Source organism: Phyllostomus discolor, chromosome 4 (assembly GCF_004126475.2).
Source record: "Phyllostomus discolor isolate MPI-MPIP mPhyDis1 chromosome 4, mPhyDis1.pri.v3, whole genome shotgun sequence".
In the NCBI taxonomy this organism is placed as follows: Eukaryota; Metazoa; Chordata; class Mammalia; order Chiroptera; family Phyllostomidae; genus Phyllostomus; species Phyllostomus discolor.
In genome coordinates this window covers 27642458-27661403 of record NC_040906.2, presented here as the reverse complement: position 1 = coordinate 27661403, position 18946 = coordinate 27642458, and the positions used below count along the sequence as shown (strand labels likewise).

Sequence of the window (18946 nt, the reverse complement as noted above, 5' to 3'; positions counted from 1 at the left end):
GCCTGTCAACAAATGAATGGATCAAAAAACCATGGTACATTTACATCATGGAATACCACACAGCAGAAAGAAAGGAGCTCTTACCCTTTGCAACAGCACAGATGGAACTGGAGAGCATTATGCTAAGTGAAATAAGTCAGGTGGTAAAAGATGAATACCATATGATCTCACCTATAAGTGGAACCTAATCAACAAAACAAACAAGCAAGCAAAATATAACCAGAGACATTGAAATAAAGAACAAATTGACAGTAACTAAAGGGGAGGAGGGAATGGGATAATGGGAGAAAGAATGGGAAGGGTCATCAAGGAACATGTATAAATACCCATGGCCAAAGCCAAAGAGGGGTAAGAACAAGGGAAGGGTGGGAGTGAGTGGTGAGGGGAAAATGGAGACAACTGTACTTGAACAACAATTCAAAAAAGCCAATTAAAAAAAAGAAGAGGAGGAAAGTTTTGGTGTAGATATTTCAGTATATCAGAAGCCTCTAAGAAGAATGAATGTGTAAACCTTACACAGGGTGAAAGTTGTGAGGATGGGTATTATAGTAGTTTCTGTTGCTCTTGAAATTATTTGTGTACTTTCTGCAAGCAGATAGTGTAGTGCAGTTGTTTGGCAGTCATTATGAGAGGCCAGATAAATATTTATCAAAAGCCAGAAAAACTGGAATGCAAGGCCATAAGACAGACTTGTTTTCTAACTTTTGTGCATTTCAATGTTTATGCAACTGCCTCAGCATCTAAATGAGAATAATATTGACATGCTTAACAATTAGCAAAAGTTTCAAACATTTGTAGAATGTGCTGTAAGAAAAAAATATTCATTATGATTTTTTCTGATACTCAAGGTACAAATAGCCTTTGCAGGATAAAATATTTTCACCTTGTTCTGTGTCCTCAGTTGTCTGGCTTTTCACTCCAGTGACAATTTATTGAACATTTTTTTTGTGTATAAGAGCATATGATTTAGTCATTGCTCTTTAATATTATAAAATATTTCTGGGGAAATGATATTTTCACATATCATATAATTATACATGAAATAATTGGAGAAAAATACTTTATGCTTTTATTACTTGAGCATTAGATAAGTATGTTACACTCATCATACTGATACACGGAGATTTTAAAAATTAATATTGAGTGCTCATTTTGACAGCATATATACTAAGATTGGAATGATACAGAGAAGATTAGTATGGACTCTGAGCAAGGATGAAATGCAAATTTGTGAAGCACTAAAAAAATTAATATTTCCCTGGCCAGTGTGGCTCAGTTTGTTGGGGCATTGTCCCATAGACAGAAATGTCGCAGGTTCAATTTCAGGTCAGGGCACATATCCAGGTTTCAGGTTCAATCAGCTGTCAGGGCGTGTATGAGAAGGCAATTAATGCTTCTTTTTTTCTCCCTTCCTCTCTCTTTGAAAGCAATTAAAAAAATTTCCTTGGGTAAGCATAAAAAATTTAATATTGATATAACATTTATACAAAGTCATTCACCCAGAAGGGACTTACCAAATTCTTATTGATTGATTAGTAACTTTCACAGGTCATAATATTTCTGAATAAATTATAAGATGTGATTCAGACCTTTTTGGGGATCATAAAGGGCAAGTTGCATATTTTGATCACATATTAGGATGTATGTGGAAAAATATCTTGCTTCTACATTCTTGCTATGAACGGTGGGAATCAACAGTAAGAAGAAAAGTGTAGAAACCAAAGATTCCTATAAGATTGCATAACTTAGGACTCAAAATTATACAAATAGCTTCAACTATTTCATAAAATAATTTTAAACAAAGAATCACTACATTTCCATTAATGTAAAGTAATATGCTGTAGAAATGCTTTTTCCCAAATATTTGTTTTCAACTTGTATTCTTTAGGGTAAAAATGAAATTTGTCATTATATGTAATTTTTTAAATATAGGAATGTCAGTGATGTCAATAAGAGTTTTAAAGCTAAAAGAAAACAGAACTATCTCATCCCAACTTATTTTACAGATAAAAAATTGATGCCTAGAGGAGAAATGATTCATTCAAAGTCATAGAATCAGGAGCAGAGCTGTTCCTAAAAATTTGGTTTCCTGGTTTAATATTCCCTGCCCCCCCCCACTATATGCAATTGTTTCTTTTAATCCCAAACGTGAGAGATTTAGATGATTTATAACATAAGGAGATACTCTATGGATACTGTATTTTGCCATTTGGTTAAAAAAAGAAAAGATGCTCTTTGAATTGATCCAGTACCTGCACAACTTGAGATGGTTCTCCTACTATGTAAGTAATCAAATCTTAAAACTGCAAGACAACCCAAACATTCCACATGCAAAGTCTTCCATTTCTTACTTTGATTGCTGAAACCACTATACATAGTTTCAGATAGTTTTCTTCCAAGAATCAGTCTTTGTTATTTGCCTTGTATGTGATGTACCCTTGATACCCATAAAAAAAGTCAGGTGCTCCAGACCATTATGTTGATCCTCATGAAATTACATATTATTTAATGGATTATTTGTTTCAGTATTAAAAAAACTAGCTATTCTCCTTCATACTTCTCATATCTGAATCATAGCCCTGTTTTATAAAAATGTGCTGACAAGGTACTGTATCTGTCGAAGGTAACGTGTTGACTCATCTGCATAGGCTAGATTATGCTCAATAACTATCTTATAATTTCTGTAGCTTAATATAAAAGTTTTTTTTTATACTTAAGATCCATGTCCAGTGTAGATTAAAGAGGGCTCTGCTTTATTATCAGGGACCCAAGCTAATGGTGGCTGCACTACCTGGAATACTTGACCTTCTTAGTTGCTTAGTGGCAGCGAAAAAGATAGCTGGAGTATAATACTGACTCTTCTGTGCTTTGGTTAGAAATGACACAAGTTACCTCTACTACATCTCCACAAAGGAACAAGAAATATTAGGAAGCAGATGATATATTTCTGGAGCACCCATGTCTCTGTCACACATGTCAGAGCCAAACTTCCTGTAGCACTGACTGCTTTTGTTGTCCAGACTCTTCTCACCACAGTTTACCTGGGTCCCAGCTAAAAGTTTAGTCTCACCTCCTCCCATGATCACAGACAGGAAAGGATTATGCAGTGATAGTTCTGGGGCTTAGTATTTTAACCTTTGTGTTAAACTCACTTCAGTTTTAGGTTTCTGTCTCTTTCTGAAACTATAACAGCCCTCCTTGTGGCCATTTCATCCATATTTTATTCCTGGTGCCAGAGTTCCTATCGTAACTGGTAATTTTCAGATTTGGTACCTTTGAGGCTGATGCAAATAACTAGTCTAAAGTCAGAACTGAAGTATCTTTGAAAATGTTGCTAATTATTAATAACTAGCTATGGCTATGTGCTATTGGCTCTTATATAAACTTCTGGATACATAACTCTCTTGGTCTAAAGGATTCTTATTTGTATATATAGACCTTCTCTCCTGCTGGGCTAGGTGGCTTCCCAAATGATCTCCTGATCAACTCATTCTGAATCAGTCTCCCTCTACTAGTTTGAATGATTTGTTCAAAATGTATATTTGATCATGGTATTCCTCCTAACATCCTTAAATAGCTGTCCAATGTTGGTAGGATAAAGATGAAATACAAAACATAATCTATTACCGTTTTTGTTTTTTGCCAGTGTCTTCTAAACTCTTGGTGACTGGTCATGCAGGCTTTTTAGTTCTTCCAAAGAGGCCAGTTTCTTCACATCTTTATTCAAATTTTACTTTTTCAACAAAGACTTATCCTATCATATGTTATACTATGACTTGATTGGCCTCCCTACTCCAATATTTTTTCTTTTTTTAAAGAAGATTTTCTTTATTTAGTGTCCCAGGTTCGATTCCCAGCCAGGGTACATGCCTGGGTTGCAGGCCATAACCCCCAGCAACCACACATTGATGTTTCTCTCTCTCTCTGTCTATCTCCCTCCCTTCCCCTCTAAAAATAAGCAAATAAAATCTTTAAAAAAAAAGATTTTCTTTATTTATTTTGAGAGAGAAGGGAAGGGAGAAAGAGAAGGAGAGAAGCACTGTCGTGTGAGAGACACATCAGTCCATTGCCTCCTGTACATCCCTGGGGACCTGGCCTGCAACCCAGATATATGCCCTGACTGGGATTTGAACCAGCAACCCCTGGGTTCGCAGGCCAGTGCTCAATCAACTGAGCCACACTAGCCAGGGCCCTACCCCAATATTTTAATTACTCATAGCCTGTTTTCCTTTTTTTTCCCATATAGTTGGCACCTTCTACATACTTTACTTATTTTTCTTTTTTTTTGTTTATTGTTTGTTTCCCTTTGCTGGAATGAAGGTCCAAGAGAACAGAAATCTTCATGTTTTATTCACTTATGGGTACATAACAGATGCTTAATAAATATCAGTGGAATAAATGAGTAGGTAACACTTTAGTACAGATTTGAAAATAACAGACATGTAATTCTGGCAATTGAGAGTAGATTAATAATAAAGTTGAATAGAAAGAGATAACAAGATGAAGAATATGAACTCTGAGTTAGGAGGCCCTAGTTCAATATTTGACTCTAGTTCTTTGAAATATACACTTGAGTTATTGCTTTTTTGGAAAGACATGTATTTCACTTTTCAAAATAAAATGGGGATAATCTATTATGCCTTAGCCACAGACATGGCTAGCCTATGGAAATTTATGAAGTAATCAAGTTTCTCTATGCTTCCTCCCTTTTTCCTTTCAGTATCTGTTTTCCTTTTGGACAACTCCCAAGCCCAATCAATACCCTTATATTCTTTTCTACCCTAACAAATGTTTTCTGGATTAACTGTTAGAAGGTATGTTATTAACTAATTCATACAAAAGGAATAAAAGACTGATTATGAAATTATTTTGGGATAGGTGGAGGTACCTAACATTTAATAAAGGAAAATATCTCTACTGAAGAAAATAAAAAAACCTGTCTAATTTGAAATTCAGGCACCATACAGGCATCATTCACATCTGTTCTTTTAAAAATACTGCACCATTTTTTTCTGATTATAAACCTATTGCATGTTCATTATTAAAATATTATAAATTATAAAAAAGAAAAGCAACACAAAAAAATTAATTAATTCTGTTTGGGGTTTGGAGTCAGAGGAATCTTCTCAGAGGTAGTAGTACCATCTGAGCTGGGTGTTGAATGGTAAAAAATAATAAGGAGTCAATTAGAGGAGGAAAGAGCATTCTTGGCAGACAAAACAGAAAATGCAAAGGCACAAAGGCATTTATGTTTGAGGAACTATACATTTTTTGATATCACAGAGCTCTGTGAGAGCAGACTGTTTTTCTCATTGTATTTAGAGTTGCCTAGTACAGAGCCTGGAGCACAGTGGACAATAAATATTTGCCGAACAAAAGGAGGAATGAGAAGGAGCCACTGTTCCATTTTAGGGAGCCTGGATTTACTTAATCTTGTGCCTCCCATTGAACCTAACCGGAAGCCAGTGGGCAAGGGAGTGTTGGAAATTTGGTTTGCAGGAGTCAGCCCATGGAAAAAGAAGAACAGGTAAGGGAGTGGAACTGAGCAAGTAGGCAAATGATTCACACCTTGTATGATGTGGCACATGCCTACCTCTCTAATTTGATCTTCTATATTCCAATAAACAGGCCTCCTTTTCATTCCTCGGATATACCAAGACACTGCAGCACTAGCAATTAAGTTTCATGATCTTTACAGTGGCAATCTTGAAAGCATGTACTATCTGTTTGAAGCTTCCATCACTCGGGGGACTTCAGTGACTTACAATCAGCAGAGTCTATGTAGTGGATATTGTGCTGAACTACTCAGATTTACCCTTTAGGACTGAAGCACAACCGTTCCCAGTCGCTGGAAATGTTGGAGGCTGACAGCTCTCTCAGCTGGGTCCCTTTCTGGGGTTGTTCTTTGCTGAAGAAAGCTCTCTATACCCAGGTCATCTCCCTTTTCTAGGTGCGGCCCTATTGGATATGAGAATATAAAGACCTGGCCCCCTGCCTCAATTTAGGACACCGAAGGTCCATCGCTTCGCAGAATTTGGTAAAAGCCTTGGTTGCAACTTTTCCCTCTGCCTGTTCTTATGACCCTTCATCTCCAAAGAGATTGTTCTTGAGGACACTACCCCATAATCTCTTGCATGAAAATCTGAGTTTTAGTGTCTGTTCCCTGGTGAACTCCACTGTGGTAGGCTATCTGATAACTTGTGTCAAAAAAATGATGTGTGAGAAATAAACCTTTGTTGCAATAAGCTGCAGAGATGTTTGTTAAAACCTAGTTTATCCTGACTAGTACAGATACCAAAACTTGCCTGCTGTGCTAATCCTTTGTCTTTATCAGAATGAACTCTCTTGTCTTAGTGAACAGACTGTCAAATGCTAGTTCTTCTCTCATGTTTTTTCTCATAGTGAGTTAACAGCCATGTCTCAAATGGAGTAACAAAAGTGGAAGAGGGTTGCCTAAATGGTTGTCTACTAATTATCATGTCAGTGGCACATATTTCTTTCATGTGAATTTTCTAGGACCCTTTCTTCTTTTCTATATAATTTATCACATATTTACAGTATGTACAAGGGTATTTGTTGTTTCTTAGGAAAATGTTTATGCAAATAAAAATAATCAAGTATATACTTGATCCCAATATGAGAATCCAAAACAGTAAGCTATCAATTAATAAATTTTCTGTACTTGAACATACTTAACATCCTATTTCTCTGAGTGCTAGATTTGATTTCTTGAAAGTCAAGTGGTAAAACAATACCAAGAGTTTTTTAAAAAAAATTTAGGTCTCTTGGGCAAAACAAAATATAATAATAAAGCTAGTGAATCAAAGCATATGCACCTCCTAATTTTTAAAAAAGAGGATTTTACTTGATAGAAATATTTCTCTCTGCCTGAAGGGTATGCCGTATAAAAGTATTTCCACTACAAAGAGTCTGAGAATCCTAGACTGGTAATACACAACCTCTAATTATAGAAGATATTCAGTGTGATAACAGCAACTAGTTTATGGAATGTAGAGATTTATTTACATCAAGTTCAGAGAAAGAGATAAAAGAGGGCTTGAAGAGAGTCCCCCAGCAGTGAGTAATGCATCTCTGCAAATGCCCTAAGCCAGAATGAAAGACCAGCAAAACCAGCTTTCAGAATAACCCTTCCGCTCAGTATGAGAAGGGAAGGCTAGATTTCATCTCTAAGATCGCCCTCCCACGCAAATTTTCCTCCTAGCAGCTAAGAATTAAACCCAGACTTCCGATCATGGCGCCACGCACTTTGCCTTCTACCTTCTCCCCCAGCAAAATCCCACCCAAGTTGGTCTGATCCCGTAGGGGTGTGTTAAGGGCTGCAGGCGAGGTAGGTGGTGGAATCTCTTCCCCTATTTTGATTTCTTGGGATTTTGCAACAGAAAAAAACGACCAAGCCGATCCTTTCCAAATTCAAGGGAGCTACGTACAGGACCTTCTGTTTCCTTGGGTGCGAAGACTCGATCCCACTCTACCCCGAGGCAGCAACTCCTTACAGCAATTTTTTTCTTTCCCATGGCCCCCAGATCCCCTGAAGCCCTCCAGCCTTTGTGAATAAAGGCCCACCTTCGAAGTGGAAACCTCGCTGCAGACAGATGTGTACATAGATGAACAGCAGGACGGTGTATAGAATTTTGAGTTTCCTTTATGGCCTCGCATCCTTTGAAATGTTCAGTATTCCTGTCATCTAAGGAGGGCCACCGGAATGGGTGCTTGAGGAAAGCCGGACACGGATAAGAACAAAAATATCAATTTAGGTGTGGTCTTTCCAATTCCGGCTTTTGTTCCAGTCCGCGAGGGGAGGCCGAGGAAGCTGAGGTCTCGAGTCTGGGAAAAGCGTGACCGGCTGGATTCTTAAGGCTACGGAGAGGGAAGTCCCAGCATCAGCAAACAATAGGAGCAGTTTTGCCCCTCAGGACTTTACGCCCAGTCACAGAGAAGACAGCGACTCCAGCTAAATCACCCAGCTAGGAAGAGTTTGCCAAAGCCTGGGCAGAAAAATGTGGCTGCTCTCTCAAACACATACACACACACACATCCCAAAGAAGTGTTCGCCTGTGGAAGTATATGTGTAAGAAGCAGAAAAGCCACTTCCATCACCAGCTGCCGGCCCCACCCGGCCCACGCCAATTTGGGTGAGACGAGCCGCGCGAAGGCCGTCGTGTCTGCCTCTGCCAGCCCCTGACCGAGGGGCGGGGACAGGCGGGGCCGCAAGCGCGCAAGCGCAGAGCTGCTGCCTCGCGCCACAGCCGCTGCTGCCGCCGCTGCAGCGGACGGCCCTGCTGCACCACAGGCCCGAGACAGACTGGGCCGGGAAGAGCCGGAGGCGGAGGAGGAGGTGGAGAAGGAGGAGGAGGCGGTGGCGGCGGCGGCGGAGGCGGGGCGTCTCCGTTGACCGAGCGCCGCAGACTGGCAGCTGCGGCGACTCCCCCCTTTGTGTCTGGTCTGCTCGGAGCCACTGGAAGTGCTTCCCGGAGGGGTGCTGGGTGTCTCGCCGCTTCAGTGTCCACCTCCCCTTCCCAGCCATCTACATCCGCTCTCCCGCCGTCCCCCGCCCTCGGCCCCCGACGCCCGAGCTCCGCCCGGAGCTCAGAACTGCGGGAGAACGAGGCGGCGGCGGCGGCGGCGGCGGCTTCCTCTGAAGGGGGGTGGGTGGGAGGGTTGTGATTCGCTTACGGGAGCCATTGACGGGAGAAGACAAGGCTTTCATGGTGGAATTTACCTCAAGAGACATCGAGCGGTAGCAATAAAAAAAGAGAAAGAGGAGCGCACCCGGGAGGGCTAGAAAAGGCAGCCTCCTCCCGGTACCTCTCCGTCCGCTGTCTCTGGGAGCGCAGGGCCCAGCCTGCAGACCCTTCCCCTCCCCCGCTTCCCACTGCCCTGAGCCCCCCGGCCAGACCCTCACAGGATCGTTCCACGAAGGCGTGGAGGCTGTGAGTTTGTCCATGGAGGCAGACACCTTTTTCGATCCACTGGAGGAAGAGAATTTGGTGTTCTCGAAATTGGAGTGAAGGAAGCACCGAAACGAAACTCAAAGGAACCCTGCCCTCCCGAAGTCGCGGGCTATGCGTCTCAGGCCGCCGGGCGCCGAAGCCGCCGCTGCCGCTCGCCGGGCTTCGCCTTTCCCGGCAGTGGGGAACTAGTTCTGATCTTCGGCTGCCCCATCGAATCCCCGCTCTATACCCCTCTGCACCCTGGATATGTTTTCTCCTAGACCTGGATATTTTTTTGATATCGTGAAACTACGAGGGAAATAACTGCGGGGCTTGCTTCTTGTCTCCCTGCTTCTCCCCACGGTATGCCTTCAGTTTGCGGGGCTGAGGCACCCGGTCCTAGGCGAATGAACCCCCCGAGCTGCGAGGGAGAGAAATGAAGGGAATTCCTACAGCGGAATGAAACCTCTGCAGCTAGGTCCTCTCATTTGCCATTTGTCCTTTCAAACTGCATTGTAATACGGCCGGGTAAGTCAGACGGGAAAGAAGGCAAGCCTCCCGGCCGTGTTTCTCCGCCTGTGTTTACTTTCCATATTTCTTTTCTCTGCTCTCCTGCTTCTTGGCCGAACCAGGGATGACTTCCTTGCAGCAGCGGCCCTGGCGGGTGCCCTCTCTTCTGTGGACCGTCCTGTTGGTCAGCACTGCGGCCGGTGAGTAGCCCAGGCTGGCGCGTCCGGGCCACTTACCCTGCGGGTGGCGAGGGAGGGATCCCGCAGAGGCCGAGGCCTGCGATCGCCCTTTGATGCGTCCCCAGATCAGTGTAGAGGGAACCGCGACCGTGTACCTGCACTCCTTTCCCGATCCATCCAGGGAAATAACCTTTTGTGCTTTTGTGTAGTTTTGAGTTCCCACTCCCATATTTCCCACCCCCTCACACCTCCCTTGGGGGTAAAAAGACATATTGGGTGTGGTTTCTTGACATTTTTAGCTGTGAGGTAATGCAAAGATTAAAAATATTTTAATCACCAGTGGATAGTGTCTATTATGAGATCTTTGGAAACAGAGCTGTAGATTTTCTTTTTCTTTTTTTAATATAAAGAAGAGGATTTGACTTACAGTAAAAAGGACATCAACTATAAAACACATTTGAACCTTATTTTTAGATTTAGAACACTCTTTGGGAATCCATGTTCCTTTCATTATTCAAAAATGTTACTGAATGAATTGAATAAAATGTGAGATTCTTAACACATTATGTAATACTTTAATTATTTTTATCATTAGTGTTATTTTGTTCCAAAGTATTTTAGATTATATTTGCACCTTTTCTATCTGGATACTGCTATTTTATATACTTTTGGAAATATACAGGTTTAAAGATATTTGTGATCTCTTTACATTTAGTCATCTGGCATTTATTGGCAGTCCTGTCATTGAAACAACTTTGACCTCACATCAGACTTCTAGGAGATTTGAGTCCTGAAAGTTCTTTGTCATTTTACTGAAGTTTAAACAAAAATGCTAGTCATCCTTTCCTTATAATATTTTCTTTTTCATTCTCAGACACCTCAAAAAAAGCCCCATGTTCCTTTTGCAATTATTTTTCAAGCAGTCTTTGGATGATAGGTTTTTTTAGAAATTCTTAGGAGTGGATTATACATAAAATTCTTAAATTTGGTTTAGGATGGCTTAATAGATTATGCCTTTAAAAACTAGTCAAGACAACATGACAGTTTTTCAACTGCTTTTTATTTTTGTAAGTAATTTTCATATTCAATAAATTTCTCATCGCTATGTTAGACACAAAAATCTGCATTGGGAAAATATTGAAAGAAAATTTGAAAATTTGTTTGTACTTTTGATGTTTTCGATTAATGTCTATTATGCTTGTGATAAATTTATATAGTTGCATTAAAATATTTGAACTTCTGAATTAACTACATTTGAAAACATATTAAATATTCTTAGTCATTACAGTTCCTTTTGGGATAAAAATGAATTATTTTTACTAGATTTCTTTATGTTGTGTTAGCTATTTCAATTCTGTAGCCATAAGTTATGTGGTTCCTGTAAAACATACAGAACATAAAAGCCTTAAGCTTAAGCAGTCATTCTAAGAGCAGAAGTCTCAAAGCATAGATTTTTCAGTGTTCTTTGTTATTTTTTACCTTTTTTAGCATCTAGATTCTCATTTATAGTTGACAGGCTTATTAGTTTTATAATTAGAACTGATAAAAGTAAAAGAAAGAACATTGATTTTTAAAATGAACTTAATTTCTATTTGATAAATAAAATATTAGAATAATGTCCTTTCAAAGGGATGAATTAAAAGAATTACTGCTTACAAAGTGGTTCAGTCTTCTTTAGCAGTAGATAGCAGCAGATGCCCACATTTGTGAAGCTGGATTTCAGATCTATAACAGCAGTAACAGCTAGTATTTATTGCTTGCTATGTGCCAGCAATTATTCTAATATTTTTACATGTTTTTTTCATTTTATCCTCAATTCTATACTGCAGGTTTAATTATGTTCTTTTTATAGAGAGTGCGAGTGAAGTACAGAGAATTTAAATAACTCACCACACAGTCAGTAAATTGTGGAGCCAGAATTATAGCCTGCACCCTTACCTACAACATTAATGATAACAACAACTTCTTACTCTAATTGAGAACATGAGATAGAGTAGTGTCTTCACCCAGATCAGCCTTTGCAAAGAGCAGGGACACTTAACATGATCTTTGTATTGCACTGATTATGCAAATGTCATGGTTCTAAATGTGTAAACGTTTGCTTTGCTTAATGTTGGAGTGGCTAGTGCAGTTTCACTAAGTGCAAGGTAACTAAAGAGGGCATGTGTAGATTTGGGGATACACAGATACAGTGATGTAACCAAACAGGTGCAAATAGTACAGCTGAAAGGAAAAAATACTAGAAGACATACTGATATCACATCCCCCTTTGGGGGGGGGTCATGGTTATTTATTTTGAATCCCTCTTTGCCACTTACTCTATATAGTTCTTGTATTCTTTAATTCTAAGAACAATGGGTATGCAGAACATTAGAATTTATAAAAATATGATATGCTTGCTTGGTTTTTAAATGAATTAGTTATTTTAATAAAAAGATACAGTACAATGCCATACCTTTTGAAGGGTAAGCCTCTGTACAATTTTTTTTTTCTTGGAAGAAGAAAGTTACCAAGCTTATTTAGTTTGTAATTGTTACAGATAACAAATCTAACTCTATATCCCACCCCACCCTATGCAACCCCCAGAGCAGGTTAGCTACCCTATACTTCCAGTCTTAGTTCTTGTCCTTGCCTTTGTCGGGGCCTAGGAAACTTTCTCTTTACCTCTAGTTCTTCTGGCTGCTTGAATAATTTAAATGATTTAAAGCAGATTAACAGGAGAAAATCAAATTTAATATGTGTGCATGAGGAATTCACATAAACATGAAAATTCTGAAGATAGAGAAAATGAGATGTACTCTGTGTATAATTTTGAACTGAGGAGGGGTGAGGTAGTCAATGCATATGTGAAGAGGTTAAAATGCTAAGGTTCCTTTCCTGAAGCAGATTTTTCTATCTGAATCTCTTTAGGCAGGTAAGGGGGAAGTAACAAACTCTTTTTGAGTTTGTTGGGCTTTAATTGTTTTCAGGTAAAAAATAATCTGCATGCCAGTGTGGCATATTTTTGAGGAACCTACTCCTGACTACCACACCATCCTTAGTCATTTGGGAGGCCAGGGAGCCCATGACATTTTGAGTAGCTTCATTGTGAGGATCCACACCTGGAAGGGTCTCCAGGACACTCTGAAGGAACTGGGAGTCCTGCATCACATTATAATCCTCCTTGGCTGGCTCAGATGTGTCCATGGCTGAATTGACATCAGTGGCACCTGATTCTTCCTGCACTTGAAGTAATTCACTTGACTAAATTTCAGTTTTACGTACATCTCTTTATGAACGAACACACACATTCTCAGGCAAGATTCACTTACTAGTGTTCTTGAACAGTTAATGAATATTGTTGAGGAAATGGAAATTTAATAATCTTTATTTTGGTGTTTCTCAAGATATGGGCACTGCAACAGGATCACCATTTCTTCTTGATAAAATGCATATTCCTGGCCCACAGTTTAGATGTACTGAATGGATCTCTCTGGGACCTATATATTTTTTAAAAACTTAAATCCCAAAGATTCTCACTCAGGCAAGCTTGAGAACTACTGCTTTATGTAATTAATCAGTCTTGTTCAGATTTTGAAATACTGTGATTCAGTCAGCTTTTGCTGAATAATAATTGGCATCCACAAAATCATAATGCTATATAACAATAAGCATTTATTCTGCTTCAGTTGTCTCATTCTGAGGCCCAGGCTGGAGGGAAGGGTAAAATCTCTCTGGGGAAACTTGTCTCATGGCAATGGCAGAAGTACGAGAGGATAAGCCGAATCCCAAGAGCCCATTTTGAGACTCTGGTCCTGTAACATTTCACTGGCCAAACCCAAAGACAAGGGGTAGCAAAGTACACTTTGATTATAGTGAGGCTGTGGTATTATATGGATGCGTAATACTCTACTGGGGGCATGAAGAAACCAGACCTTTAATCTACCACATATGAACAGGAAGATAGTCCAGGAGGGAGCTTCTCTTTACCATTTGAACAGAGTCAAACTCTTAATTAGACCTTTTTGGTTAGGCCGACACTCAAGGCACACCAGCCAGGGCTAGCTTATGCTTTTATTTTGGCCATTTTATTTTCCCTCTCCTTGTGCAAAGAAGAAAAATTACTTGGTAGTAGAAACAAGTTTCTACTTTTAGTACATTTGGTTTTACTTTTAGTACATTTGGATGAGAATTGTTGACAAAAGAGTTAGTGCTAAACTAAATTAGACAAGACTGTTTCAGTTTTGGTTATAAATTAATATTCCACGGAGCCCTACAGGTAGATAAACTGCATATATTAAATTTCTCTCCACCAAAGAAGAATTGTATTTTGATTTGATTGATGTCTGCTGAAAAAAATTAAATATGAGTTCTATGATATCTAGGAAACCATGCATTTTCACCAACTTACATAACACTTATATGTGTTGAAAAGACTCTTATGTTACCAAACATTTCCCCTAGTCTTTGAATCTCTTCCAGAGCAATAAAGATGACATTGGTAGAATTTTGAGAACAGTAAACTTGATTTGTTTTGTTTTTCTTAAACTTTTTTTTGTTGTCTATATTACAAGAACACATCTAAATTTTTATATAGTCTGTGTCAGCTTAGAAATTGGCTTGTAAATAAATGACATGAACATTTTAGAATACATTGCCTTATCAGAACTATTAGTATACAACATTTATTGCTTGCTCTTAATTGCACTTAACATAGTGTTTGATCAGACCCAGTTTCTATTCTAATATTCACCCATGGGAGCAGCTGAACAGGTAGGGGAAATTAATGGGATAGATGACATACAGAAGGAGAAATAAAATGTCCAGTTAACAAACATTTATTAATGCTTCCTTTTTGCAAAGTTCTTTTTTAAATGTAGGTGGATACAAAGAAAAATAAGTGCTACACCTCCTCCCCCAACCATCTCATGCCATAGCCTATATCACTTTACAAAAGAGAATTAGATCTCATGCTATTTAAAGCAAAGGTAGGTGTTTTGCAAACCCTTAGCATTGTATTATTTCTTCTCTGTCCATCCTTTCAAGAAATTCCTGTAGGTATTCTGCAACACAGGAAAAGAGACTATGTTCCTGTGTATCTTCTAACTGATCTCCATTCTTCTTTTATGTCTTTCTTCTCTGTCAGCCTTCTTGAAAGAGCATTGAACACTTGACTTCCTTATTTTTAACTTCTTAATTATCCCTCTCATGCAATGTATACATATTGTTAGGTCAGCAGTGACTTCTTAATTGCCAAATCCATTAACTTTTTAACCTTGTTCTCTGACTTTACTACTGAATTTGACAAGTTTTGGTCACCCCTTTCTTAAAACTCTCCTCTTCTGACTTCAGTGACTTTCCATTTCCCTAGTTCTAGATCTTCTCCATCCTCTCTTTTCCCTCAGTATTTTTTGTTTTGTTTTGCTTTAAATCTCCCTAGATTGTGTCTTCTCTTAGTGCTATCTCCCTCCCTGCCCCCAGTTGTTTTTTCTTATTGCTACTCCTCTTCCAAGCTTTAATTATCCTTAAAAGCAGATAATTTTTAGGTCAAACAGGCAACCAGATTTGGAAGCTAGGAATATTTGAATTTCTTGCTAGTGGCACCATTAGCTATTTATCGGTATTTTGGGTAAATTGCCTCTTTTGTAAAGTAAGGGTATATGTCTGTAAGATGCTTAAAGTACTTACAGCACTTTTGTTTATGGTATGAGAAAAGCCAGTGGTATTCTTAGTTAATGGAAAGTGAATAGCACTTTTTAAATGCTATATTTTGTTATTACTGAGTATATGGTTCTTTGAATTTGGTTTAGGTTGGGGAAGACCGTGGGTCATTCTGAAATCGTAAAAGCAGTACTTCGAAAGAAATATAACTTTAATTTTTGCAAGTACATTAAAATTTTTTTTATTTATTGATTTTTTTTTTTTTTGAGAGAGAAACAAACATCAATCTGTTGTTTCACCTATCTGTGTGTTCCTTGGTTGCCTCTTGTATAGGCCCTGACTGGACATCAAACCTGCATCCTTGGCATATCAGGATAACACTCTAACCAACTGAGCTACCTGGCCAGGGCACAAATATATTTTATATCTTGATTATCTGTTTTGAATTAGGACCACAAAAGTTTTGTACATAAAGGTTCTTTAGGAATATGCTTTAATGAAAATAGAAGAACAATAACACCTAAACATAGAGGGTGCTTTAAAAAAATTTTCTTTTAACTTTAGAGAGGAAGGGAGGGAGAAAGAGGGGAAGAGAAATACTGATGCAAGAGAGACACATGGAAAAGCTGCTCCCATATGCACCCCAACCCAGTACCTAATGGCAACCCAGGCTTGTGCCCCAACTGGGAATCAAACCAGTGAACCAGTGTTCTGGGAACCAGTGATTCCCAGAACACTGGGAATCAAACCAGTGTTCTGTGTGTGGGAGGACACCAAAACAACTGAGCCACACCCACTGGGGGGGGAGGGTGCTTTTAAAATAGTTGGAATCCTAGAATTTTAGAGTTGGAAAAGACCTTAGGGTAGACCTTAAATAGTTAAAAGTTTATGCTTCTTCACAATCTTGTCTTTAATTTTAAGGTAAATAATGCCAAGGTTAGTTTCAGTAGAATTTTTGACAGAATTAGTCTATATTCTAAAAATCAATGAGATCTAATTAATATCATTTTAACTTTAGGTTAGTAAACATTTAAAACAGGTTTATTGAGATATAATTCACATAACCATAAATTTACTGTTTTAGTAATGTATACAATTTAGCAGTTTTGACATATTACATTATTAACTTTAAAATTATGGTAAATCATACAATATAATATAAAATTTGCCATTTTAACCATTTTTAAGTGTACAAGTCAGGCATTAATTATATTCATAATGTGGTACAACCATCACCAAAACCTTTCTATCACACTAAACAAAACTCTGTAACCATTAAGCAATAACTCCTAGTTCTTCCCTCCTCTCAGTCCCTGGTAACCTCTAATCTGCATTCTGTCTCTAGAATTTGCTTATGCTAGGTATTTTATGTAAGTGGAATCATATAATATTTGTTCTTTTATTACTGGTTCATTTTGCCTAGCCTGTTTTCAAAGTTTTATCCATGTTGTAGCATGTGTCAGAATTTCATTGCTCTTTAAGACTGAATAATATTCTATTATGTGTATATACTACATTTTGTTTAGCTGTTCATCAGTTAATGGACACTTGAGTTGTCACCTTTTGGCTATTGTAAACAGTACTGCAGTGAACATTGATGTACAAGTATCTGTTCAGTCCCTGCTTTCAATTCTTATGGGTATATGCCTAGGAGTATATTGCTGGATCATATGGTAATTCTATGTTCAGGATTTTGAGGAACCACCGCATTATTTTCCATAGTTGTTGCACCATTTTACATTCCTACCAACAATATACAAGTGTTGCACTTTTTCCATATCCATGCCAACACTCATTGTTTTCTGTATTATTTTTTAAAAAGTTATTTATTATAGCCATCCTAATGGGTGTGAAGTGGTATCTCATTGTGGTTTTTATTTGTATTTCCTTATGATAAATGATGTTGAATATCTTCTCATGTGCTTATTGACCATTTGTATATCTTCTTTGGAGTAATGTCTATTCAAGTCCTTTGTCCATTTTTTCTTTTTCCTTTTCTAGATATATAATTGGCATATAACATTGTATACTTTTAAGGTATACAATGTTGAGTTGATACATTTATATATTGCAATATGATTGAGTTACCTAACACCTTTGGTATGTCACATAATTACTTCTTTTTGAAATAGGAATAATTAAGATCTAGTTTCTTAGCAATTTTGAAGTTTATAAAACAATACTGTTGTCTATAATCACTATTCTGTGTATTATATCTCCAGGACTTATCTACTGGTTGCAAGTTTGTACCCTTAAACAACATTTGTCTATTTTATTTTTTAAAACGTTTTTTTTTTTAAGATTTTATTTTATTTATTTTTAGAGAGGGAAGGGAGGAGAAAGAGAGAGAGAGAGAGCTACATCAATGTGTGGTTGCTGGGGGTCATGGCCTGCAACCCTGGCATGCATCCTGACTGGGAATCGAACCTGCGACACTTTGGTTCGCAGCCTGCACTCAGTCCACTGAGCTACGCCAGCCAGCATTTGTCCATTTTTTAATTGGGTTGTTTGTCTTTTTTGTTATTGAGTGGTAGGAGTTCTTTTTATGTTCCAAATATTAACAGTCTCTCAGATAGATGATTTCTAGATGCTAAGGACTGAATGTTTGTGTCCCCACAAAAATTTATATGTTGAAATCATAATCCCCAAGGTGATTGTATTCGATGGTGAGGCCTTTTGGAGGTGATTAGGCCATGAGGGTGTAGCCTTCATGACTGGGGTTAGTGCCCTTATGAAATAGACTTCAGAGAGATCCTGCCCTTCTTCTGTCATGTGAGGTTACAGCAAAAAGATGGTCATCTAGGAAATGGGTTCTCACCAGTTACTAAATCTGCTGGAACCAAGATCTTGGACTTACCAGCTTCCAAAGCCGTTAAAAATAGCTGTTGTTGTTTATAAGCTACCAGTTTGTGGTATTTTGTTTTGGCAGTCTGAATGGACTAAAAAACCAAATGTTTTGTCCTATTCTTGAGGTTGTTTTTTTTTCTGTCCTAATAATATCTTTTGATGTGAAAATGTTAAAATTTAAAAAAAAATTGAGGTGACATTGGTCAATAACATTATATGCTTCATGTGTGTATACTTTGATATACCTTTGATATACTTTGATATACTTTAGCTCACCACTAAAAAGCCTAGCTTCCTTCTTTTTTCTTTCTTAAAAAATATTTAATCTCTATCATATTTTCTTCCATTACCAATTAGCCCCTTTAAACTCCCCTCCCCCCAGCAATCACCACACTGTTTTCCATGTCCATGAGTCCTTATTCCTTTTTGCTCAATCCCTCCACCCTCTAACCTCCCCTTACCAGCTGTCTTGCTGCTCTCCATCTATGAATCTGTCCCCATTTTCCTTGTTAGTTCAGTTGGTTGATTAGATTCCACATATGAGTGAAGTCATAAGGTATTTGTCTTTATCTTACTGGCTTATTTCACTTAGCATAATTTTCTCCAGATCCATCCATGCTGTCACAAAGGGTAAAACTTTCTTCTTTTTTACAGCCAAATAGTGTTCTATTGTGTAAATGTCCCATAGTTGTTTTTTTTAAAGATTTTATTTACTTATTTTTAGAGAGAGAAAAAGGGAGCGAGAAAGAGAGGGAGAGAAACATCCATTAGTTGCCTCTCTCACGCCACCAACCAGGGACCTGGCCCACAACCCAGGCA

The 18946-nt window shown here is 38.5% G+C and overlaps 1 protein-coding gene, 1 long non-coding RNA gene and 1 other non-coding gene across 5 annotated transcripts in view; all 3 read left to right on the top strand.

Annotated features, from left to right (window-relative positions):
• The first annotated feature begins 1143 nt into the window (after window positions 1-1143).
• On the top strand, window positions 1144-1250 carry LOC114495777. The gene has a single exon (XR_003684453.1). It is a non-coding gene; the product is annotated as a U6 spliceosomal RNA (small nuclear RNA).
• Window positions 1251-8588: 7338 nt separating this feature from the next.
• The window catches only part of BMPR2 (bone morphogenetic protein receptor type 2), a 144214-nt gene continuing 133856 nt past the window's right edge, over window positions 8589-18946 (top strand). For 2 of the 3 annotated variants that reach the window (XM_036023049.1, XM_036023048.1), the window contains exon 1: window positions 8589-9661. In XM_036023049.1, the coding sequence (XP_035878942.1) occupies window positions 9586-9661 (76 nt within the window). In that variant the 5' untranslated portion in view covers window positions 8589-9585. The remainder of the gene's footprint in view (window positions 9662-18946) is intronic. The other variant, XM_028510586.2, reaches the window with a different exon arrangement.
• On the top strand, window positions 15914-16142 carry LOC118500023. The gene is made up of 2 exons (XR_004902548.1): window positions 15914-15988; window positions 16033-16142. It is a non-coding gene; the product is annotated as an uncharacterized LOC118500023 (long non-coding RNA).